The sequence below is a fragment of the Falco naumanni genome, chromosome 7, assembly GCF_017639655.2.
Source record: "Falco naumanni isolate bFalNau1 chromosome 7, bFalNau1.pat, whole genome shotgun sequence".
NCBI lineage: Eukaryota > Metazoa > Chordata > Aves > Falconiformes > Falconidae > Falco > Falco naumanni.
The window spans coordinates 70,769,579-70,794,651 of record NC_054060.1 but is presented as its reverse complement, the minus strand read 5'-3'; the positions used below and the strand labels follow the sequence as shown (position 1 = coordinate 70,794,651).

Here is a 25,073-nt window from a genome sequence, read left to right as displayed (position 1 = left end):
ACGGCAGAGTGGGGGTTATCACAGGTTCAGCTGAGAAGTGCATGTAAGAGTCACTTTCCCAACTACAGACAAATGTGAGAACTTGGGTATCAGTTCTGAGCTCAGAGCTGAAAATAGTGCACACTCCTGCGGGAGGACGAGAAGTCCCTCAAGGGCAGAAGGGCAGTCTAAAGGAGAGGGAAGGAAACAGCTCCAAAAATCCCGCAGACGCATGCCGGGCCGTGGCAGCAGAGAGACTCTCCCAGGCGATGTAGTGCCTGGAGTATTTGCTTCTTCTCGCTCAGAAACGTGTCCCTGAAATCCAAAGCTTTTCTGTCTTCTAGGAACAGCTGAGCCGGTGTGCCTTGCCACCCAGCACCCGCTCTCAAGGACACCGCGCCAGGGACTCTGCCTCGCGCTGTGCCTGTAGTGGGGCTCAGCTCTGCTCCCACTGGAAGTAATGGGACTTTTCCAGTACTTCCAGTGGAAACAGGGCTTTGCCCAGATGTTTACAGGCAGTAGCAGGACGAGGCAGCTCTGGCACACAACCCTGAGCGGCCAGGATGAGGAGGGCTCTGAACTGGGACAGACCTCACAACAACTGGAAGCACAAGGCAAGCTTTGCCACCTACAGCAAAAAGATTCTACGTAAGAGACGGACGTCTCAAACAAAAGGCGGTGACAAGGCGGTTTCAGTCCAACCAACTCACTGTCCGTCACTCTCAAGCCCTAACCAGTCCACATCACAAAACCATAAAAGCCTTAAACGAGCACGCTGCCAACTGCTTTCCTCTGGGTTACCAACACATGGGAGAACGGGGGAGATCGGCAACAGCAGGGACCAGCCCGGCACATCCTCCAGGTGGGGTGACACCCAGCGCCACAGGATTTGATTCTCCTTAAGAGTTTGGCCAGTAGCACGTACGGTATCGTCTACAGAAACTGTCCCACTGGATTTTAAAACCAAAACACAGCAGAATGTCATCATAAATAAGCAAAGTCTGTGTTAAAAAATTCTAAGTACACAGCATTTTCTCCAGTTCTGACACCTTTTTAATAGAAATCACTTGTTTAGGAAACAAATAGCACTTTTGTAATTTTTTTTTTTTACAATGTTTCTTACCTTGATCTTATTTTAAGTAACACTAGGAAGACCTCAATATCTTTTATTTTCCTTTTTAATTTAAAAAAGTTGGGTTTTTTCCCCCAGATACAAAGATTTTGCCCTTGCATAAAAAAACAGTGCCCAAAACGATGACACAAGGACTCACAAAGACTCACTGTATCTCACTGACACTATTACTTCTAATCTATACCATGCAAGGTCCCATCTACCTCTTTAATTAGACTGTCAGCCTGAAAAACAGCTTTTCTATTCCTTATTTAGTTCTTGTTACCAAAAGAAGAGAAAGGAAGTGAAAGAAAAGGACATTTCTCTGTTCAGTTCACACATCTGGGTCATGTGCTACTTTGTTCAGGATACCTTTGTTGCTTTATAAATATAGAAAAGGGCTGGAATCTCATTTTCAAGTAATCGATGCACATTTTCTCTCGGGACACTCCGTCCAATGCTCCAAGCTGACCCTGGATTCTGGCCCTCTGTTCTCCCATTCCCAACACAGGCTTTCTGCATGAGTGTGAGGACCCAAACCCATTCTGCAAAGCATGTCTGTTGTTTAACGTGAAGAAACAGGATTAACCCAAAGCTGTTGGGACAGCAGATCCTCAGCCTGTACATGTGCTGGTTACTCAGTGAAAAGTCCATCTCCTTTCCTTTTGTACATCTCCTGTCTAAACAATAGTAAATACTGCTTATTTGATAGACTCGTCCCTTCTGGGCACTGGGATTTGATAATTTATAATTCTGTTTTTTTGGTTTAATAGTACTGAGAGTTTAGAAACAGGAAAAGCCCACAGGCTCTTTGGACTTGTTTTTGTTTTCCCCTAGCTAAACAAACTGTTCTGCAAATAAGGATTTGAAACCTGCTCTCCTCCCTCATCCCTGCTCCTCACCCCAAACAAAAATAAAACAAACCTATAGTGGCTGTGGAGGCTGCTGCAGGCACACACTGGTGTAAAATATAGAGAGAGTAAATATATTATTTCACTTGGCATGGTGCTGGCAAAGAACCCCCAGCTGGCACTATTCATGTAACATGATCCAAACTTTGCATGTACACACAGAATAAGAAGGATCAATTGGCAAACTCCGGTGCCGCCTGGCACAAGCATCTTCACGCTCTCTCTGGAACCAAAGAACTAAAGAATTCTGCACTTTCCAGAAGAAATCCAGTTTTGCTTTACTAGAGTTTCATTATTTTGCTCTTCCTCCTCGCCGCCACCTCCCTCGGCTCCTTCTTAACTTCACTGTGTTATTTAGTCTCATCACCCTTGGTACAGTTCACCATGCAGCTCTGGGAAGGGGAGGAGGCTAAGGTGGAGGTGGCAGCATTAGTATTGTTAGTGGAGTCCATGCCATTGGAGATGGCTACTGAATTGACCTCAGAGTTTATGGGTTTTGAAAGGTCGATGCCTTGGATGAGGCGGATCAGCTGTTTTACCTTCTCCAAGGAGCTGTGCATCTCCTTCTGTTTTGCAAGGATGGTATTCTTCATTTCCATGCATTTCTGCAGCAAAACAGAAAAGCAGTAGTAAGTTCAGGCTTGTGAATCTACGAAGGTAAGAGAAGGAATACTGACATTCACAGATCTAAATCTAAGTACGCAGAAAAGACTGCGGCTACAATTTCACTTTCCCGGCCCAGAAGAAAAAGAATCTCAGGGCCGGGTTCACAGGAGAATTCATATTTGCAGGCTGAGGAATTAAACTGCCAGTACGTAGCTGTCACCTGGTACGGCCCCCTTTCATCCCAAGGTGTTTTGCAAATGAACGCAGACAGCTCCATCCTTTTGTGTTCCTTTTGAAGGGAAACTTCCAAGTGTATGCTCTTATTATTTTTTCCACTAGTATCGCATTGCTGAAATTTCTTTAGCTCAGATCTGCAAACTCAGGCATCCTGCTGCAGCTGACTGCTGACAGCGTACGTGCATGCCACTAATGGGATACAGCCTTTGCTTTCACATACATTTTAGCAGGAACATCACTTCCTCCTCTCAATAAATAAAGGGGCACTTGAAAAGAAAAACAAGCCCTTCTTCACTTCAAAATCCTATTTGTGGCCATGTCTTTCTCTTAGAAGCAGTAGTAACCTAGCTAGCTCATCAGTTAGGAGTCTGGGTAAGTTAACTTTAAAAAAAGCCCACAAATGATGTTTCAGAGGTGAAAACCTGCTTATATCTATATTGGGAACTCTCAGAAAGGAGGAGATGGTAGCTATGCCTGTAACATTCAGGTTCTTACATATTTTAAACCTTTTACCCACACTGATCTCCAGACACTGTTGCTTTCAGCTTTACTGTTTTCACACGCAGCTCATGGCATCAGAAAAACACCACAAAATTTAGACCAAACGCGTCTTTTTTGGACAGTTCCAATGAAAGTATAAACAATGACTTGGTCATAGAAGATAAACCGTTCCCCTTACCTACCGTCAGAACCTCACGTTAAGGGCTTACATCTGCCTGGGTACGCCACTGAGAAACAGTGTCAGTGCTGCAGTGCTGCTCAGGTTACACCCAGCTGCTACTAACCAGAAGATGACCAGTCTCCAGACCTGCTAACCAGCACCTCTCACCCCTTGTTTGCTCACAATTGTTTTATTTGTATCGTCAGCATTTAGGGGTCTATAAACATGGGACACTTACTTTTGTTCTAACAGGTAAAGACAAGCAGACCAGGAAGTGCATCCGTATTTAAAAAGAAAAGTACATCCGTATGTACTTATGTATCCAGCCTTACAGATGCTGCCACACAGAAGAGATGTCAGTAGTTTTCATTCCGTGATGCTGACCGGGGCTACACTAAGTGAGCAGCTCACACCTTACACTGGCAACTCAAGATCCTGATTTGCATACCGAGGTGAGAAGAGAGAGCAAATGAATATGTATGCTCCAATTACAGCGCTAAACTAAGGTGGAAACTACAGCTTGTGGTTTGAAGTATGACATCGCCCAATTCATACCGTGCCGGGGCATGCCCAGTGTCCGGCTGCTGACTGCCACGGCAACGCGTCAGCAGTGGAGAGTCGGTCATGAGCAAACGGTCACTCCTCTGTTAGGAAGGTCTGGAAAGCACACCAAGACTGTCGTTCTTATTACACAAAGAGGCCCAGCTACTCTTATTTGAGCGAGCCACTGGAGAATTTGACTTCCTTTACTGCCCACAGACAGTAACGCTTCGAGTCATGTTTGTCACTAGCTGATATTAGAGGTCACTCTACGTCTACAATATATGGTCAGCATGGATCACGTGTAAGTGACTCAATGTAAGTGCATGCTGCCTGTGTTTCCTTCTGGCTCCCCAAAGCAAAGCAAAGCAAAGCAGAGCAAAGCAGAGCACTCACTCAATTCTCAGTAAATCCAGTGGAAGCCAGGTCTAACGCATGGAGTCCCTCTATTGTTTTCTCTCTGCATTCTGGCACCAGAACACAGGTGCAGAGTTTTTTGGGAGGGCAATACTCACCGTTATAGAATTGCTGAGCTGTTTAACCTTCTGCTCTAGTTGTTCTCTTTCCTGTTTTAAATCTGAACTCCATTTAAGTAGTTTCTGTTTTTCCTCTTCTTTTGCTGCAAAACGGAGTATTTAAAATGTTTCTGTTACAACAGCGGACAGAGGGTCTAAACCACTTCATGTAAAGAGGTTAATTGTGTTTAAAGTCAATTCAACAACTTGTGCACTAAATCACCCCCAAAATTCCACCTACATACACAAATATCACAGAAGGCTTAGAGAAATATTTAGGCCACTATTTTCACTTTGCTAGTGCGTAAGATTCTTCCCCTTTAATTTCCTTTTGTGAAGGAAGAACCATTCTATCCCATTCCCCCCCAAAAATCTTCCATTATTAGAAGTGAAACTAAAGTGTTCTCCATTTTCCTACCTGCTTTATATGCAATATATGAATGAACGATTGCTAAAGTTCCCGGCCATGGGATTGCTTCTTCCTTCTTTAGCATCTGAAAGAAAAGTGTTTGGAGATTTAGCTGGTATGCAATCTACCCCTAAAAAAGCAAGAAGGAGAGAGAGAAAGGAGGAAAGGCTGAGGGTTTTCCTTCATGGCTGTCATTAGCCTCAGCCCTGTTAACATGAAGCTTCACAGACCCGTTCTGAGATTTAACAGAGGGAATTATTCACAACTGTACTGTGGCTCCCACAAAGCAGACCTGTTTCTTACAAATGTCAGCATTTTCTCAAATTCCTCCCATAGCCACAAATAAAAGTCTACTAATGAAACTGAACAACTTAAAAGAGAACTGAAAGGATAATGTATCTGAACTCAGAGTTGCCAGGAGACATAAACATTATTTCATGGCTCAGATGAATTGCTGATCTTAGTTGTTCTGGGAGAAAAGTTTTCATGGCACAGACCAGTCTCCACACCATACGTTCAGACATCACATTTCCTGGGTAGTAAACACAAAACTGTCCTATCTCCCTTTCTTATCAGAATCATCTCAACAGAGTTGTCAAACCCTCTTTATAGGGTAAACATCAATTATGTCTTCCAGATCCCTCCTACATACTCCTTCCCAAGAAGCTTTATTTTGACAGGAAAGACAAGTATTTTTAATAAATGAATCAGAGAAGTGTCTCAGAAGATCGAGGACTCGGTCACTTTACAGGGAAATTACTCAGATTCCCACCCGCCCAGTTTTGTGGGAACCTATCATGGAACTATGAAGAGGAAGGACAAGGTGAGAGCAGGCAAGGGCAGGAATAGGGAAGTGCTAACGCTCCCTCCTCTCTTGAAACTACTGACCAAGTCACTTGAGTTTTGCATTTTCATTCTTCTGAACAGTGTACCGTACGTCAGGCTGGGTTTTTGTGTGACCACCTGGCTAACCGAAGGGCACGTGGGCGACCAAGCAATATGCTGTCTTTGACAGAACACTAACAGCTTCAGGCTGCCGATTATCAGCAATCCTTCCCAACTCCGGGAGTTCCACGGAAGGGTTAGGAATACAAGAGTTTACTTCTCTGTGTTGTAATCTCAATGCAATTATAAACAAAATATTAAAATAGAATCTGTTCACTTCAATTGTGTACTTTCAGAGAGGGATCTGGAAGGAAGAACCACCCAACTGTTCGCCCATCTCATTATACTGATGCTGGATGATATTATTAAAGAGATCACTGAAGACAACCTCCCTGATGTTTGATTTATATGAGCAAACAGGGGCTTGTATTTGCTCTATCTATTGAGGGAGGCTTGTGCAAATGTTTTATTTATTTGTCCAGAAGAATATACTAATGGCTTTTGAAGAAACAACGAGCTTAAGATGAACAGCAAAATTTCTATGGGTCATAAAGAACCTTTCCCAAAAGTTTGCGTGCTTTGGCCCAGAAAAAAAGAGTAAAAACACAATGGTAACAAATAAAAGACCCAAATCTGGGAGCAAGGCCTAACAGTTTTGTAACTGGATGCATTCCAACCGAGGTAATTCACATTCACACAAGCCTTATTACAGATCAAATAGGTTTGCTCCGTGTCAGGCTGTCTTGATTTAAGCAAGCCAAGTGAACCGGTTATTTTAACCCTGAAAAACCTTTACAGCGCATTGTGTATCACTCTCCCTGTCTGTCAAACAATACCTGGTCTTGACATTTGGGACAGATCCACATGCCCTTGGGAATGGTTTTCAGAGGCGGGTCCAGACAGTCCAGGTGATAAACACGTGAACACGTGTCACACATCAGCAACTGCCCGCTTTTTCTGCAAACACTGCAAAAATCCTCATGGATATCGCCCTATAAAATTCAGGGGAAGGGGTGTGGGTGAGAGAGAGAGAGAAGGCAAAAAGTGAACTTCGATCTCTGACATCACATTCTAGTTGAATGCAAAGTTTACAGCACAAACTACTTCTAAGGGGATTCCAAATGGGCCAGCTCTTTGCAGGCTGCGAAACAGGAAAACCAGGCAGGATGGCAGAAACACTGACAGCTGTCCTCCCAAACACTCCCTCTGTCCTCCCAAGGCAAAACCATACAGCAAACACTCACTACCACAGCTTCTCTTAACAAGGGCTACCCCACAGCCTTTCTTAAGATTACCCCTTCACCCTGCCTATTTTCTTTGGCTAAGGTGATAAGCAACCCACTTTCTTAACCCTTCTCATTTCTGGATGTAAGCCCAACTCCGCTGCAGGAATGCTGCCAAGCTGAGTCTTGCCAGTAATGGTACGTAAGAAACCCCAACCGAGTGACTTACAAGAACCCTGTCAAGATATTTAGGTCACCTTTAAAAATGAAACTGGAAGGAAGAGGTGTTGTGCTTGTAAATGAAAAAGAACAAAATTAATTATGTTCCGAGACAACTCTTTTTACTGCACGTTCCGAGACAATTCTTCTTACTTCACTTAGGTTACCTCTAATTGCACCAAAAAAGCCGTGACTCAAAAATTCTCATTCCCTATAGAGAGTGGGTTGTGTTTCACCACTAACACAGGCTGAGAGCCAGGATGAAGGAATATCGAGAGAAGTTCTAAGTAAGGGAGTTTTAAAAGAAAGTACTGAAAACACTACTGGCAGCATCTCTTAAACAAACTAGGTTTAGTGACTACTGCATCACCATCAGAAAGAATTATTCCTACAGCCATTAACTTCCCAGAAAGGTAGGTCTGATTTTCGTCACTTTTTCTTCTCTCTCTCTCGTCCTGTTACTCTCATCTCATGCTTGGAGTGGTGGTGGTTGTTTGTTTTTCTTTGTTTTTTGGATATTTGAACAGAGAGGTGTGAAAGAATCATCCTCCTGCTCCCCAGCCCGCTCCATCCTCCTGCTCCCCAGCCCTCTCCATCCTCCTGCTCCCCAGCCCTCTCCATCCTCCTGCTCCCCAGCCCTCTCCATCCTTCTGCTCCCCAGCCCTCTCCATCCTTCTGCTCCCCAGCCCTCTCCATCCTTCTGCTCCCCAGCCCTCTCCATCCTCCTGCTCCCCAGCCCTCTCCATCCTTCTGCTCCCCAGCCCTCTCCATCCTCCTGCTCCCCAGCCCTCTCCATCCTTCTGCTCCCCAGCCCTCTCCATCCTTCTGCTCCCCAGCCCTCTCCATCCTCCTGCTCCCCAGCCCTCTCCATCCTTCTGCTCCCCAGCCCTCTCCATCCTTCTGCTCCCCAGCCCTCTCCATCCTTCTGCTCCCCAGCCCGCTCCATCCTCCTGCTCCCCAGCCCTCTCCATCCTCCTGCTCCCCAGCCCGCTCCATCCTCCTGCTCCCCAGCCCTCTCCATCCTCCTGCTCCCCAGCCCTCTCCATCCTCCTGCTCCCCAGCCCTCTCCATCCTCCTGCTCCCCAGCCCTCTCCATCCTTCTGCTCCCCAGCCCTCTCCATCCTCCTGCTCCCCAGCCCTCTCCATCCTCCTGCTCCCCAGCCCTCTCCATCCTTCTGCTCCCCAGCCCTCTCCATCCTTCTGCTCCCCAGCCCTCTCCATCCTCCTGCTCCCCAGCCCTCTCCATCCTCCTGCTCCCCAGCCCGCTCCATCCTCCTGCTCCCCAGCCCTCTCCATCCTCCTGCTCCCCAGCCCGCTCCATCCTCCTGCTCCCCAGCCCTCTCCATCCTTCTGCTCCCCAGCCCTCTCCATCCTCCTGCTCCCCAGCCCTCTCCATCCTCCTGCTCCCCAGCCCTCTCCATCCTTCTGCTCCCCAGCCCTCTCCATCCTCCTGCTCCCCAGCCCTCTCCATCCTTCTGCTCCCCAGCCCTCTCCATCCTTCTGCTCCCCAGCCCGCTCCATCCTCCTGCTCCCCAGCCCGCTCCATCCTCCTGCTCCCCAGCCCTCTCCATCCTTCTGCTCCCCAGCCCGCTCCATCCTCCTGCTCCCCAGCCCTCTCCATCCTCCTGCTCCCCAGCCCGCTCCATCCTCCTGCTCCCCAGCCCTCTCCATCCTCCTGCTCCCCAGCCCGCTCCATCCTCCTGCTCCCCAGCCCTCTCCATCCTCCTGCTCCCCAGCCCTCTCCATCCTCCTGCTCCCCAGCCCGCTCCATCCTCCTGCTCCCCAGCCCGCTCCATCCTTCTGCTCCCCAGCCCGCTCCATCCTTCTGCTCCCCAGCCCGCTCCATCCTCCTGCTCCCCAGCCCTCTCCATCCTCCTGCTCCCCAGCCCTCTCCATCCTCCTGCTCCCCAGCCCTCTCCATCCTTCTGCTCCCCAGCCCGCTCCATCCTCCTGCTCCCCAGCCCGCTCCATCCTCCTGCTCCCCAGCCCTCTCCATCCTCCTGCTCCCCAGCCCTCTCCATCCTCCTGCTCCCCAGCCCGCTCCATCCTCCTGCTCCCCAGCCCTCTCCTCTCACCACCTGTCCTGGCAACTTGACGTATTCAGGGCCCCACCTGGAGTCTGATACAAGCAAGATGGGCAAAGCCGCCAACGTAAAATGCATGTGTGGAGTCAAACTGCGTGTATGAGGCAGATCCGCGGGTGCGAGGCTTCGTTCTGACCCCCACAATCTTGTCACATGTGTGAATAAGTTGTATCAATTTGGAGGGACAGCAGATTTGGCTGGGCACTTACACATTAAGTTGCCAGGCGAGAAAAATGACACTAATCTCTTACTATGGATAAAATATTAAACATATTAGAAGAATGACACACAAGCAATCTGCTTGGGTTTCTGCTTCCTGGCTCTACTGCTGATGAGGCCTTCCGTCAAAGGGAAGGTTATTCTTCTCTTAATTCTCACGGTTAGTGCTGATGTCATGTGTTGTAAAGGATCAATCTTTCGCAAATTTTCAGTGCCATGTTTTGGTTGTTAACTCCCAGGTATCACTGAGAGCTGGGTTAGGGTATTACTTCATTCTTTAATACCAAAGGGTTCCTCAATGTTAAATGAAGAACTAAACGAACAACATTTCATGCCTCTTGTGATCTGTGTAACCAGGCTGGGAAGAACTCCTTTTCCCCTAGCAGGCACTCTGCGAGTACAAGGAAAAGAAGGCAGGCAGAAGACACCAACTGAGCTAAACCAAAATCCTCTGTAACCTAAGGAAAAATTTAAGGGGAAAATCCTCACATTTTAGATTAAAATTCTCATTCTAGACAATGACATGCGCTAAGATGCTTTGGTTGCCACAGACTACACTATGGTTCCTGGTAACCGGCTCAGGTGCAAAATGATTGATTTGCTGAGAACCAAACTTGTTTCGCCTAATACTCTGCAGAAAGAGACGTGTGTGGCTGCTTTCTGAGGGGGAGATACTCAGAAATTTAGACCCAGAACCTTCTAAACTGAATGCTGCAAAACCTGAGATGACACAGCTGGTCAGCGTGCAGTGCGGCTGAATGCATCGCGATGACAACATGCACGCCCAAAATCCACAGCCCTAGCTTTGGTCATGCAAAATTCAGGGCATTTCCTCAGAATTAATAGCTGGCCTTACCAAAATCCCAGTCACCATCTGATTCCAAAAAAATGCCCCAGGTTCTACAGACAGTTAATAAATATATGCTAAAGGGGGGCTGGGCTTGATGTTGTGACATGAACCCCACTAATGCCCAGCTTAAGGAGCAGCTCGGGGAGGGGGGAGGGGGTATGGGCAGAGCTCCTGAGGCTGCTCTTACACATGCTACAGGCTTAAGAGACTGAAGAATTTTGGAACAGAGACCATGAAAGGTGATTTAACATTGCTTTTTGCTCTACTTCCTCCGCACCAAGAGACCAGGAAAACAAATGAAAGCTTTCTGGACAGCTAACAGTTTTCTTCATTTTTTTTTTTTTAAAGTGTCTGGAGCAGCAGGGCTTGACTTCAGGCAACAGAACTGAATAATAACAGTATCAAATCAGAAGTATATGTAGTTTGTGTCTTTGAATATGTAATATCTATATTTATATGTATGTTTCACTGCAACAGCATGGGAGAAGTAAATACCCTGCAACAGGAATTGTTCATGGCCATATAAATAAAGAGGATCATAATGTATGATGTAAGTGAATTAAGTTATCAGAAGCAATAATAATTCTGCTATTTCCTAACTTTTATGGGCTTGACTGCAATGTGGATGTTCCCTAATGCTCCCCTCAATTGAAATGTTGTTTTGATATAAAAAGTTTACTACTAAAAAGACATATTGTGACCACAGACTTGAACCATCACTAGAACAAGAGATTTTCCCACTGTTTTTACTGCTGAGTAATTGACTTTCAAAGGCAACTGCTACCTTCCAGGTGAACATGCCACGACTGTGTGGGGGAAAATCACACATAACCAAGTGGTTTACAGCTAATTGCCAAATAGAAAAAAAGAAAAAAAAAAACCACAGAGTTTTGCTCAGTCCTGCCTACTGCATTACTTCCTTCCTTTTCCCAGGTTCTATTCCTTCTTTCAACCCCTGCATCCTTATCACCAATCCCATCTCCAGTTCCTGCTTTATCCTCCCTTCAAAATTTATCGCTGTCATTTAGAGAATGACAGTGGTAAGGAAAGGCAAGAAGGCTGCTCTGGGCCATGGTGCCTGGCACCAAGTGCTTGGCCTGATCTGTAATTTTCATAGGTTGGCTAAAGTCAAAGATTACTCAAGTGCTAAATACCAAATTCCCATTCTAAAGCCTATAGGAATTAGGCCTTCTCAGCAAATTAATGCAAAAGTATTTTAAAGATGGGCAAACCTGCAGTTTTCTTCTGTATCTGTCTGAGGAACCGCTAAACTGTTTTAACTGAAACTTCTGAAACAGCCTCATTTACTCAGGCACGGCTTGTGCTTTCATTTTTAAGTCCCCAAAGCTGGAGGCTGTCACTAGAGACAGTATTTTCTGTCTGATATAGAGAGACTTTTCCATCGCCACATCACCTGGTAACAAGGCAGACCCTCTTCAACACGACATGGCCAAAAGAAGTGATCCTGCCTCCTCTGTATGCCCAGACACTCATTTCTGTCCCCTGCATGAGGCTGGCACAAGCATGTGTGTGCCTATAAAATTAACTGGATTAGGGCACAGTCTTGGCTATAGCCTAACAATTTTTAGTTATGCCAGTTTCCTTATGGAGATCAAAATGTGACCTCAGATATATCAGTGCTGGAACAACACAGGAGGCATTTCAGGGACGAGAAAAGACTGCTTGTGACAGGCAGGACAGTTCCTCTTGGTGGGAGCACCAGTCATAAACTGTGGCATGAGCATTCCAGTGTAGCCTGTATTCTGCATGTAATTAAGCTTCAAACTCCTTAAGTCCCAGAGATCTACTTTTCCTCTTTGTCTTCACCTCCAGCATGACTCGCACTTGGTGTTTAAATATATAGTATTTTTCCAGCATTATATAGCACTTTTCCAGCCAAGGATGCTAAAGGTTTTTACAAGTATTGCTAAGTTCTCAAAACTTAGATGGGAAAAGGAAGCACCATGCCAAATGTATAAATGGGGGAAAGCGAATCAGAAAAAAGGGATGTAACTGCACAAGTTTATCCAGCAATTTCATGAGGACATATTAACACAAGACTACCTTCCAGCTCGTGATGGCAGTGGGAAACCATTCCTCTTTTTATGGTTAGCAAGTAAAAATTATAACATGTAATGACAGAAGAAGAGGTATCGTATTTACTATGTTTCCAATATTTTGCTGTCTCTGAAGGTTCAAATTTTGCATAATAGTCTTTGAAATATATTTTCTACTTTTACATGTATTTTATTTTATACAGAATTCAATACCAAATATTTCTGAAAAGTCTTAACAAATTAGGCCAACTGATAGCAAATATGCCTTGAATGGGACCTTGGGATAAAGTTCATTCAAAAAATCAAACCCACAAAAACGTTAGTGCTGTTGTATATGTATAAACTAAACAATTTGTCGGGAAACATGTTTAAGGAGATTTCTATATGATTCTAAAAGAGAAAGAAGGTTACTGTGCTATATTATAATACACTTGGGTAAGAGAGAATGTTAATTACCTGCTGCATAACCTTACATTGTCTCCTTTAAAATACTTTTATTTTCATTAATTAATGAATATTAAAGCAGTCCAGAATCCAGGCCCAAATACTATCCAAATTCAGAAAATTCAGGGCATTCAGAACTAGATTTGAATGGCACAGAAATTCACTATTCTTGGTTCAGCTTGCTGCTACCAGGCACCGCAGAAAACAGGGCAACAACTCATTATACTGTTTTGAGAGCTCTTGCACAGTGGGAAAAGACTCAGCAGTATACACACACAAGTCAGAGATGGAAAAAGACTCCCACCACATTACCCAGTCCTCCTCTTGGGGCCAATGTAAAAAACACGCTCTCCAGCATGTTTGCTAGTTGTTTGTACTGCTTGCTTTTAAAAGTCCCCAAGGATGGAGCTGCCCCACCTTCTCCCTGAGGGGCTGTTCCACAATCCCATTCATTTGACTGTCAGGAAAGGGTTTTTATCACCAAGTGCTATTCTGCTCTCAAAAACTACTATATGAAAGAGAACCTTTTAATTTCACATACATATTCCCTGGGTATCAGAATTGCATCTATTTATTTCAGTGACTCAGACACACTTGTATTATTTCTATTCCTGTTACCTCTGCAGAACAAATACAGTTCAGAGGCAAGAAGCTGGCTTCTATTCCCTGCTGTAAGTGGCCAGCTGAGTTGGTCTCTTGGTCTACAAACTTACAGTGATGCAACTGCTTAGATGGAAATAAAGCAGCCCAACTCTCCCTTAAAGCCCATTTCAAATGGTTGGGCCTCAATTATGTGTGATAATACGTTTAGAAAAACAAAAAGAGGGACGTGAAAAACAAAAGAAGAGACTGCTCTAACTCAGCTTGCAGGAGCTTTGGCAGCACTGGTATGAAGAAATAAGCATGCACCTTTTTTATGTTTAAACTGTGCCCAGTAGGTACTAGTCATTAGAACGCAAGTGCTTTACTGGAAGTGCTGCTTCCAGGACAATGCAGCTCTGGAGAATTTTTGCGCAATGAATCGTTTCACCCGTACTGAACTGTCACAGTACACTTTCAGAACAAACCATAGTGTACGGTCCCTTCGTTATGGCATTTTGGATCTATACAGCGACTCAGTCCAATGCTTCCCACACTACTTATCTTCTAAAGTTTACGTATGACCTTTAATTTTTTCCATAATGTTTTTGCAAGGAATAGAAACAATGAAATAACTGGATAGTTCTCAGCAACTTAAAAAAGATTGTGCCTTGAGTAGCAAATCTTACCTTCAAATTATCTTAAAATAAGGACACTCGCTTCTTTGTAGATGATAACAATATGACCGGACCTCACTCAGGCCAGGTTTTACGGTCTGACCACAGGGGCGATGTGTTTAGCTACGCCAGTACACCAGAACTGCCAAACCAGGGCTGCAAATGCTGCTCTCCTGCCTGTTCTGTGTGACCCAAGCACTCTCCCTCCTTCTCTCATTACAGAAACACCACAACTTTTTGTTATTATGGTCTGAAAGTAATACTTTCCATTCTCCCCTTTCCCCTTTTTCATGGTTGACAGATTCAATTCAGTCAGACAAGATCTCAGACACTGCACAAAGGAAATGAGCTCATCTAGCAAGCCTGGTGCCTCCCAATGTTTCAATCCACCAAAGGAGTTATAAATAAAATCTCTACAGGACAAGAACATAGGTGCAGGAGGAAAAAGGAAGGGTGTTAAAAGAATGCTGGGTTGTTTCACTGCACTGAGTCAGGACAAACGGTGAGTGACACTAAAACAAAATCTGCAATGATTTTCCTTGTGGCTGTTTCTACATATCTTTCTACAAGTAACCCCCTCCCCGAGAGTTACTTACGTCTGTGGAGCTGGGGCTAGGCAGGGACACGGGTTGAACAGCTGCAGGAAAAGTAAATGTGGTCTCTGTCTTTTCATTTTCGGGGGAGTCAGGATAACTGGACAGAGGGGACGTGGGGGTCAAAGCCCCGAACCCCAGCACCGCGTTGTATTTAGGTGGACGACCTACATATTAACAACAGGGAACACACACACACACACACAAAAAAAAAAAAAAAAAAAAAAAAAGGAAAAATGATCTTACATACCTTTGGCCAGTGGTCCTCATTGGCTAGCATGAAAAAGGAAATGATGTAGCACAGAGAGGAAGTTAATATAAAAGTTACAAGTGGAAGGACAGAAGCAAAGATTTAAACATTTTTTAGAAATCTTTAAGTAGAATTTTGCAAGGAAGGAACATTTAAAAGATGTATTTCAGAAGGAAACAGAAATAAGCTCTGTAGAGAATCCAAGAATCAACCCCACAAAAGCAGCATGGGGACCCCTGCCACTCCTAGAAATGAGGCTACTCAGTTTTTAGGGGAAACAGGTTGGCATCAAACCTAGAGGGAAGCTACGATAACTACTATTAAATCCTTTCCACTGTTCTCCCATCCCTCCCTATCTTTCTAGTGCCAGCACAAATCTCCACAAAGGTAAGTCCTTTACCAGAGGCCAACACTCACCAACCCCCTCCTTTTCTTCCCCTTTTTTTTAAAGCCACTCACCCACAGATCAGCACTTCCTACCCCACTGGCACGTTTTTAAAATTAGGCTACCTGCTGCCTGACCTGTAACTACCACCAGTTGTAACCTACCACTGGTCTGCCACTGTAACCCCCTCCCATTCTGTGTTCTTTCTTAGACTTTCTCAGTCAAGTATGTCTGATTATGTACAACTCCTGTATGCTCCTTTGGATGAGTGGAAGTGCAAAAAGGTGTTCATAACAATTTTTATAAATTTATGTATGCAAAGCAAGAAAGCAAAAACCCAGTATGTAACCACCATTTCTGCCTCTCCTCTCCAGGGTAATTTATGGATATGTAAACATAAAGGAGTTAGGATCTAGGAATAACTCCCCAGATCTTATGTTTACAGATCGTCAGTCTATACCTATTAACATGCTAAACCTTGCATTTAAGATCTGGATATGTTCCAGAATTAAGTATGTCCTTGGAAACGGATTTCTCATAGTGATGTCCATGGCTGAAATTTCTGACATGCTCAGCACCATCTAGAATTAAACTAAAGCTCTCAAGGGCACATGCTTGCATAAGCTTTTCACCTAATATATTGCTATACTAAATCACAAAACAGATGCATACCTCTAAATCTTTTGTCAAATGAAAATAATATGTGCTACTAATTTGGTGCTGATGCAAGGTACAGGCTCACAAAAGAGTGTGAGGGGGAAAAAAAGAAAGTATAATAGCAGTCAGTGTGCAAAAACAGGCTAAGAGAGTATCAAGTACAAAAGCATGCAATTGTTTTCATTGATACAGTAATTGTTCACAATGAGTTATAAAATAGAATTAAGAAATCATTACTAGAAGAAGGAACATTTACTTATCCACACAGTAAATGCAAAACTCTCTCTATAAAATCTACATCATATCTTTTAAAAAAAATACATTCAATGTTATTAGAGGACGGCATAGAGACCAACGCCTTTTATTTAGAGGCAGCATAGCTGCAGAAGTGCCAGCTTTGCCACATTGCCTGCTGGACTGAAGAGGTGTATCAAGGAGAGCACGTGCCAAGTGAATATTTGACCTTGCAGTCAAAACCCAAAGATAACGGAACTGCTCGGTGCTAGGTAGAACTGTGGGTTTTTTTTTTAATCTGATTGTTTACTTTTTTTTTTAGCAGAAAACTCAGGAGTAAAGAAGGCATTACGAGTCTTTAAGTACTCCAGAAAATCGTCAAAAATCAGGGAAAGATTGATATATATGTGTGGTTGATGCCATGCTCAAAAAATGTTATCATGTTCTCTCCTGTGCTGTTCTGACTCATCTGTTTCACCATAATCTAAGTCTTAAGATTTCATCTGTTCTACAGAAGGATTTCTACTGAATAACACCGCATACCTGTATGAAAGATCATCTCTCATTTCAGGACGACTGTCACTCTGGTTTGCAGAAAAGTGCTCAGTGTGAGCATGATAGCCTTTCTTGCTCATGATAAATTCTTTTGAAGGACCCATCTCTACTCCCAGTGGGGAACAAGGCTTTTGTTACACTAAGTTTCCCCTCCTCAGGGCACAGACACTTTTTCCATAACTACCTTCTTCTTGACAGTAACAATACAATCTAGTTATTAACAAGAGTATCTTGACAGCAGCTTTATACCACTAAATGATGTTCAAACATCTCACCTTTCACTTTATCTATTGTATTTTTGGGGGGGTTTTTTGAGAGTGAAACTGAAATGAACCACTGAGCTGCCTAATAAAACGTGCTATGCTAATCCCTAGATTTGTCTAATGTGGAAATTTACTGGACAAATGAAGTACTGTAGTGTCCTTCTTTGTTTTGCTCTCCAAATCAAAAGGGGACTGCAAATGCAAGACGGAAGAAGAGGCACAGAGCAGGGAGACAGGTCTAAGTATACCTCACCTCTTTTGCGTGTCCCGGGATGCATTGTGCTGTTCAGGTACGTGACTGCACTCTTCTTGCGCTGCAGGGCAGAATATAACAATTTTTGTTGGCTAACATTTTTTGGCAACAACTACATGCGATCGCTGAGGAACAGCACGGTAGTACAAAGTGAGATTCCTGGCTGTTCTGCTTCCTGAAGCACGGCTTCAGAAAGGTGAGCTTTTTTACACTACTTCTGACACCTGGACTGCTTCAGGCTGATACGCAAGCTGACCTAATGGTAAGAGTAACACACGTGGCCACTTAACGTCAGAGTTACGCAGGAGAAGGCAGAAAAAGATGTAAGTATTTGAAGAACATCCCAATGTCTTTACTATTTAAAAATCTGAGGGTCTTACCACCACAATGGCCTTTTGAATTATAAATGATAGCTTGCCTGTCTAGTTAGGACTGCGATAGCTTAGGAGGTAGCAACAAGGCAGAAAGACACACAAGCTCAGAATGAAAATACCAGCTTCCCCCAGCAAAAAATAAATACCTCAGGCTCAAAAACGGCTCCACTGTACACTGGATTTGCTGTTGTTCTTCTTTTCCTCTCTTGTCGCTTACTTTGGATTTCTTGTAAAACAAAGCATTCAGGTTAGAAAACAACGGGTCTCAGTATATAAAGTCCTCAGAATTCAGTTTGCATGTGAGGAGAGCTGTGACGATTTCTACAGAACAGCGATCATGCTTGAACATAGGCAACTTTGTTATATTTCTAATTTCTGAAGGTTTGAAACCTAAGAGCTGACAGGGAACATATACAGTGCTCAACTAATTAATGAAATGATTGCCATCTTCTCACACCCCCCACCTGAGACGTTTTAAACTCATGGTCAGTGTAATTGGGATCTAAAACGAAAAGCCTCTGGTAACCCTGTTGATGCTTAAAAATAAATACAGTACAGAAACATGCAAGCCATTGAAACCTTAGGCTGTATTTCACTGTATACGATTAAGGAGTTTAAATTACAAACCCAATTGTAATCTATTAACTCATTCACTAGAGATTACAGTCCCATGAAATAAATGAAAAATCTCTAGATGTGGGTTACAGTAACATTATCCATGGTGTAACTTGGCAGATACAGGGGCTGTCCAGAAAACAATGGGATTATCACAAATTTCCTTCCTAACATCAGAGCATACACCTTCTTCCCAACCACTGATCTCTGCTTGCATAAGCAACTGCTTTGTTTCAGTGTAGTAAGAGGAATAAAGAAGTACGCACAACAAACTAAGTTAGACCAAGAGTACAGACATCCCAAATGTACTTCTGTGCAAGAAAACACTGCATTTAATCCAGAAATACTTTGGACCTGTACTTCCAATTCAGAACGGCCATGAAAGAGGAGTTCAGGAACCAAGTTAAGACATTTTTCCTACCTTCCAGATGGTCGTGAGTAACTAGTCCCAGAGACACCATGAAGGCAAGTTTCTGTGAAGGGGGAGAAAAATGATAATGACAAATCCAACCGATAGGATGGGCTATGTCACTTAGGCCCTCTGAAGTCAGTTGACAGGTAAGTAAGTAACAAAAATGTTATTAGTAGTACTTTGCTTCTGTAAATCACTTTTCATTCATACCTTCAAACTGCTTTACAGGGGATAGACAGTAGTCCCATTTTCTAGATGGGAACCTAGGCTGAGATACAGGGAAATGCCAGTTGCTCGTGATCACAGAGTTGGCAGAGCTGGGAACAAGAAAGCAGTTTCTTTACTTCCAGTCCAGCACTGAACCAACTAAGTGATTGACTTTTAGAAAGTACCAACACAGTTTAATTGCCAGCAAAATATTGCTAGTTAAAGATCATTCTCCATATATTGTGAACTACAAGGAGCAATTCTGGCTTACATGTGCCTCTCGATAAGTGCTGTGGCTTCTTAAAGGATCCCAATTTTAATGTAGTAAGTGCACAGACATGTAAAAATCAATTTATTCTCTACAACTTACTCTCTATCAACTTATTCTCTTATTCTCTTCTGCTTATTCTCTAGCCTTATCAACTACTGCTGTCCAACAGGAATGTATAGAATGTTCAAATTAAGGAGACTTGAAGGAACAGAGGAGGGGAAAATGTTTTCTAAAGGGCTGAGTGTTTCCTTTTCTTCTTAAAAGAAAGCTCAGTGTGTTCTGATACCTGTGGATTTTCTTCTCGTTTTGGCTTCGGTGCAGCAGGTGGAGTAACCGTACGACTTTCTGTTTGCTTCTCTTCTGCTTCCACATGTGGTTTAATAGTCTGAAAAGAAACAGTGTTTCTCCCATTCAGTGATAAGAATGACTTTTTTCTTTACTTTGACTAGTAAGGCAAAACAAGTACTTTTGCAGGTTCAGGAGAACAAGAGTTTAAAGCCGGCAGCGTACTAGCAAAGACTTAATTGAGGAATCTATGTGAAAGGAATATTAAATAAAGTGTTCTCCTTTAACAAAGGATCAAACAGCCTTACCACTGCATTAACCCATGCAGCCACGCAAGCAACAGAAGTAATCTTAAGAGTTAACTCCATTACAGAAATCACTATAAAGTATGGGAAAACAGACACTTTAAGAACAAACATCTCATGGAAGACTTCCAGGTAGAAACCATTCCCCATGGCACATGCATTTTGTACTTCTCACTCCTCAGTCTTCATATGTCATAGAATTACGAATGGCTCAGATTCTGTCTCTCTGAATCCTACAATCACAGATGTTTCTGAAGCTTATTTCTTTTCCTAAGTCATAATCTTCTGCGATGATATCACAAACCCTGCATGACCCGACCCATCTTTGGCCATGGCGTAGCTGTTGAGGCTACAAACCGAGTGAAGTAAGCTACACAGGGACAAACTTTTCTCCTTTATGGTATGGAGAAAATATAGAGAAAAATTCATGTTAAAACACCACCATTCCTCTGAGTGTTTTTCAACAGCTGAATTGCCGGTAATTATTCAAAGCACAAACGAATATTGCTGGCATCAAAAGGAAGAGGCATCAAAAGTATGGTATTGTAGAAGTAAAACTTCAAATCACACGAAAAGGGAATGCATTGCTGAGTAACTCGTGGAACAGCCCTGAGGTACGCAAGAACCTCCTCATGAGAATTCATAAGCAGAACTGAGCATGAGCATAACTTTCATGCACATGATTTTCAGTCTCCATAGGTGACTTCAAAAGCAGAAGGCAACTTCAAGGCACGTTAGTCTATGAAAGAATTAAGTGAAAGGTATACTACTATTATTTATAGAAGTTACATAAATATTATATGTTCTAGATAGTGTGTTATATAGTACACGATGTTATACTGTGACTAATATAAAATATACAAAAGAGTAAAAAGCCGAACAGAGATTGCTTTACTTGAACTGAACGGCAAAGGCTCTCCGTTGCAATCCACGCTGACTAAAGGAATGTTTTATGATACAGAAGTCTTTTCTGGAGAGAGACTTTAAAACTAAACATCTAGAATTCTCTGTTTCTGAGGGCTTCCTTTCCACTCAATCAATCCAACTTAGTCACGGGGAGCTATCAGTCCTCGGAAGCTGAGTGAGACTCTTCTGCCTCCAATCAGAAGACTGCAAGATCAAGGAAGAAATGGCTACATTGATCGTATTAAATAACCCTATGATTTCGCATAATTTTCACCTTTCATGTAGGCACCCTTTGAAAAACAGAAACACAGAAAATATTTTTCCAATGTTTCTTACAAGCCTGATATGAACATGGATTTCAGTTTGTACTTGGTCTCCAAGATCCTGGAATACAGTCCTGCAATGTGGCGTGCTCATAACCCACTCAAGTTAAGACATTAGGGGGAGCATAAAAACACCGATGGTGAGAAACAGATTCCAACGGCCCATATTAAAGAAAATGGTAACTTCTACCCCAAGAGTTGCAAGTTGTTCCATGATTTGTACTGTTGCTGGAACATGAGTATCTCCAGTACCCACTGAAAATTTCTCCATGGTTGTCATCCTCTCCAAACGGGCACAGCAAAGCAACAAACCCAGTCTGTTGCATTAACAGCCACTTTCTTACCCGTACCTGTTTTTCAATGTTTGGTTTGCTGATCTGTACAGTCTGAGGTCCAGCGAGCCTGGTACCTGGCGCTGCTATCACGATGCTGGTGAGCTGTGCCATGGGGAAGGTTTTGGCTATGGTTGCTGTCTGCCCGTTAACTACACGAACTGGATGTATGGAGTTCTGAGAGTTGGGTAAAGAGGTGGGCGTGAACTTTGTCGTCAACATCACAGGCCTCTGGATAAGCTGAGGAGCTGCAAGCATTGGAGGAGGTGCTGGGGCGATAGGAATGTTATTTTGGGCAACTGGTTTAGGTCGAACCTACAAAAAAAAAAAAAAAAAAGAGAGAGATTTGTGTATGACTATTTCAGATGCACTTTCTTACTTTCAGTTCAGCCTGTATAATCTGCAGAAGGTTGCTTGATTTTTTAATAGAATGTAATTTTTTAGCATAGTGTCCTAAGTATGCTATGAGAAGGAAAAGCCACATTTTCAAACCTACTTGCATACAACCCAACCACAACATCTGCATATGCAGTCACTGACCCTGAAATGGTATTTGGATGCACAGACACTTACATTGCAGGTTTATTGCCAAGTGCCTTATCTGTATCTAAATCAACATATCAGTTTTGCAAGCCAAAAAATTCATGTAATATTTACAGGCACAGCCAAGGCTCTCATGTTAAAAGTGTGTCTCAGGGCTTTATAGTGAGCCTCCAAGAAATCATGAGTAGTTGATTGTGCCCTGGAAGAAATAATTAAATTTTTCAGCAAATACCTGCTACCTTTGTCAACTCTATATATTATTTAGACACCTGAACAACCAATCTTGCTAAGTAAAAAAATTGTTAAGATTATACATTAATCCCTCATTGAAAGTGCTAAAGGCTACAGGTAAATGCAGTCATTACTCTTTTCTTCTTTCACAAGAAGAAGAGCCACGAGAATCTTCCAATAGTCCACCGCCAATGCTTGCTTGTTTCCTGCCCATTGTTAAGTTTTTACTTATCACATCATTACAGAGTATAAAAGTAGAATACATTACTCTGAAAATAGTCTTTTTCCTTATTTGATTCCTATTGTCCTATCCACCTTTAATATTCCATAATGCATTTTATCATGGAAAACTAGGTCACATTCCAACAGATCACACCATCTCCAAATCTTAATCAGATACCAGCCTACACTTTCCTTTTTTCTTTTGTAAAAGATTTAGACTTTTATTCACAGCACCACGTATTTCTTACAAATGAAATAGTTCCTCCAAGATGTCTTTTCAAATGAAGAAGTAATCTGTGCCTTTCCCAAACCATGGGAAAAAAAGTAAACCACAAGTTTTAGTGTCAGCTGCAAACAGAGGTCACCCTCCGTTGCAATGCAGGAATACCGGGGAACAATCTAGAGACATGTTGTTTTTCCTTTTTTGCTCATGACCAGCGAACACGAATTAAGGCAATTTAAGGCCTTGGGTGATACTTTGATTTTGCTGACACCTGTTCAGTGGGTTCATTTCACTTGATGTAAATAGGATCACATATGATCATCATATGCCAATTTTGTAATCACAGGCTCATGCAGGTTGGGAGGCAGCTCAGGAGGCCTGTAATGCAACCTCTGGCCCAGAGCAGAGCCACCACTAAACGCAGACCAGGCTGCTCAGGGGTTTGTCTAGACAGGTCTTGTAAAACTCCAAGGATGGAGCTTCCACAAAATCTCTGGGAAGCCTCTCCCGCTCCTAACTGTCCTCAAAGAAAGAACTGCTTCCTTATATGCAGTCTAAACCTTCCCTTTCCGATTTGTGATCATGTCTGTAACTCTCCAGCCAAGCACCTCTGTCTCCATCTTCTTGTTAACTTCCTTGTTGATATTGGAAATAAAGCTGCTGCTAGGCTGTCCCCAAAACCTCTTCTCCAAAACTGAGCAAGCCCACATCCCTCAGCCTCCCCTTGCAGGTCATATATTCCTGCCCCCTAGCCATCTTAGTGGCCTTCCTCCCCTCGATTCATTCAAATTTATCAACCAGGGGGTCCAAAGCTGCACACTGTATATCAGTTCCCGGTTTGTGATGGCTGAGGAAAGGTGGATAATCTCTTCCCTTAACCTCCTGGCTGTGGTCCTGTCGGTACAGCCCAATACGCTGCCAGGGCACACCGCTGCTTTAGCTACTGTCAACCAAGACCTTTGAAGCAGCGCTGCTCCCCAGCCAGTCCCCAGCCTGTGCCTACGCAGGGGTTAGTCCGTCCATTCCAGGTGCGGTACTTTACTTTGCCTTTTTCTGTGCTGAAGCTCAAGAGGTTCCTGCTGGCCCATTCCTCTGTCCTGCCTAGGGCCCCTGGAACGTCAGCGCTGCCCTCCAGTACTGGCTGCACCCTCAGATCTGGCATCATCCCTAAACACGTTAAGGATGAATTGTCTCCTCCACCAGGTCACCAATAAACACTGACAAAAATTATGCTCACGGAAAGTATCTCCTATCTATGCTATAATTAAGTTCCTTCCTCTATTGCCTGCTCTCTGTACACTCACCTGTGGAAGAAAATTTGGACGAGGAGTAAGTCTGGGAGGAGGGATGAACTGCGGCACTTTTATGGGCTGAGGCGTAGCCTGAACCTGCTGTAAGAAGGTAAGAGAATTCAGTAAGAGGAAAATAGCTTCAAAGTTGTTCAACAGAATCAACATCCCGAATGTATTTTCAGAGCTGATGTCCCCGGTTTTCCAGTTTGTAAATAATTTTTCACAGTAACAGGGTCCTCATTAGAAATACATTAAAGACAGCGCTAATGTTACTTGCCTGTTCCTACACACCTTGCTCCATATATTGAAGGCATCTTTCCTTTTAGGTCAACTGTACTAACTACTGTGCTCTGCAATCTAAACCCACTTCATTTGAAGATAACAAAAAATCCTATTTGTTTTAATAATTAAAAATCGGCTTTACGACAAACCGAAAAAAATAACCAAGACTTTGATGCCCACTATATGAACCACTGTCCTTTCATGCTGAATGGCACACAGGAGAACGAAAGCATCTCACATAAATATAAAAGATCTGGAAGTTACAACTCTTTTAGCGATATTAATGACACTGTGAGGGGCTCTTAACACACAACTTGAACATTCCAAAGGTAGGCCACTCATTTGAAACATTTAAGACCTCACTTGAAGGCATCCTAAGTACTTGCCTGTTTGAAAGCAGCCAGATGGAGCTGCCACACGATTAACCTCTGAATAGCACTACTAGCTACCCTAAGTTGAGTACCCGGTGACATTCCCTGAAATTAACGTCCAGGTTAGCTTCCAGCCTTCTGTACTTCTGTCCACCCACAAAAGATTGCAATTTACTTCAAAAAGGTCCTATACCGATTAATTAATGCTTGGGAAAATAACTCTGAGATTTTTGATGAAATTTGCTACAGAAACATAAATCATGGACTATTATTAAAACAGAATCACCTCCCCAGACCGAATTAAGTTATTCAGCAAAGAAATGAAGCACAGATATAAAGGACAGATGAGAGTGGTGCAACGGATGGCACAGGAAAAGATAACAGTAGAAAAAAACTCTCCTCAAATAGTCTCCTCTATTCTGATTGCAAACATATGCCCCATTGGGAAGCAAAATTACTTCCATTTGTATTATTAAACTGCAT

At 43.3% G+C, this 25,073-nt stretch overlaps 1 protein-coding gene across 5 annotated transcripts in view; it reads right to left on the bottom strand.

Moving 5' to 3' along the window:
- Positions 1-1,014: 1,014 nt before the first annotated feature.
- The window catches only part of PHF21A (PHD finger protein 21A), a 133,978-nt gene continuing 109,919 nt past the window's right edge, over positions 1,015-25,073 (bottom strand). For 4 of the 5 annotated variants that reach the window (XM_040601647.1, XM_040601646.1, XM_040601645.1 and 1 more), the window contains 11 exons: positions 23,950-24,036; positions 21,445-21,741; positions 19,562-19,660; positions 18,807-18,858; positions 17,917-17,996; positions 17,397-17,457; positions 14,803-14,966; positions 6,691-6,846; positions 4,979-5,054; positions 4,561-4,664; positions 1,015-2,606 (listed from right to left, as the gene is read on the bottom strand). In XM_040601647.1, the coding sequence (XP_040457581.1) occupies positions 2,352-2,606; positions 4,561-4,664; positions 4,979-5,054; positions 6,691-6,846; positions 14,803-14,966; positions 17,397-17,457; positions 17,917-17,996; positions 18,807-18,858; positions 19,562-19,660; positions 21,445-21,741; positions 23,950-24,036 (1,431 nt within the window). In that variant the 3' untranslated portion in view covers positions 1,015-2,351. Of the gene's footprint in view, positions 2,607-4,560; positions 4,665-4,978; positions 5,055-6,690; positions 6,847-14,802; positions 14,967-15,049; positions 15,073-17,396; positions 17,458-17,916; positions 17,997-18,806; positions 18,859-19,561; positions 19,661-21,444; positions 21,742-23,949; positions 24,037-25,073 lie in introns of all 5 variants that reach the window. The other variant, XM_040601649.1, reaches the window with a different exon arrangement.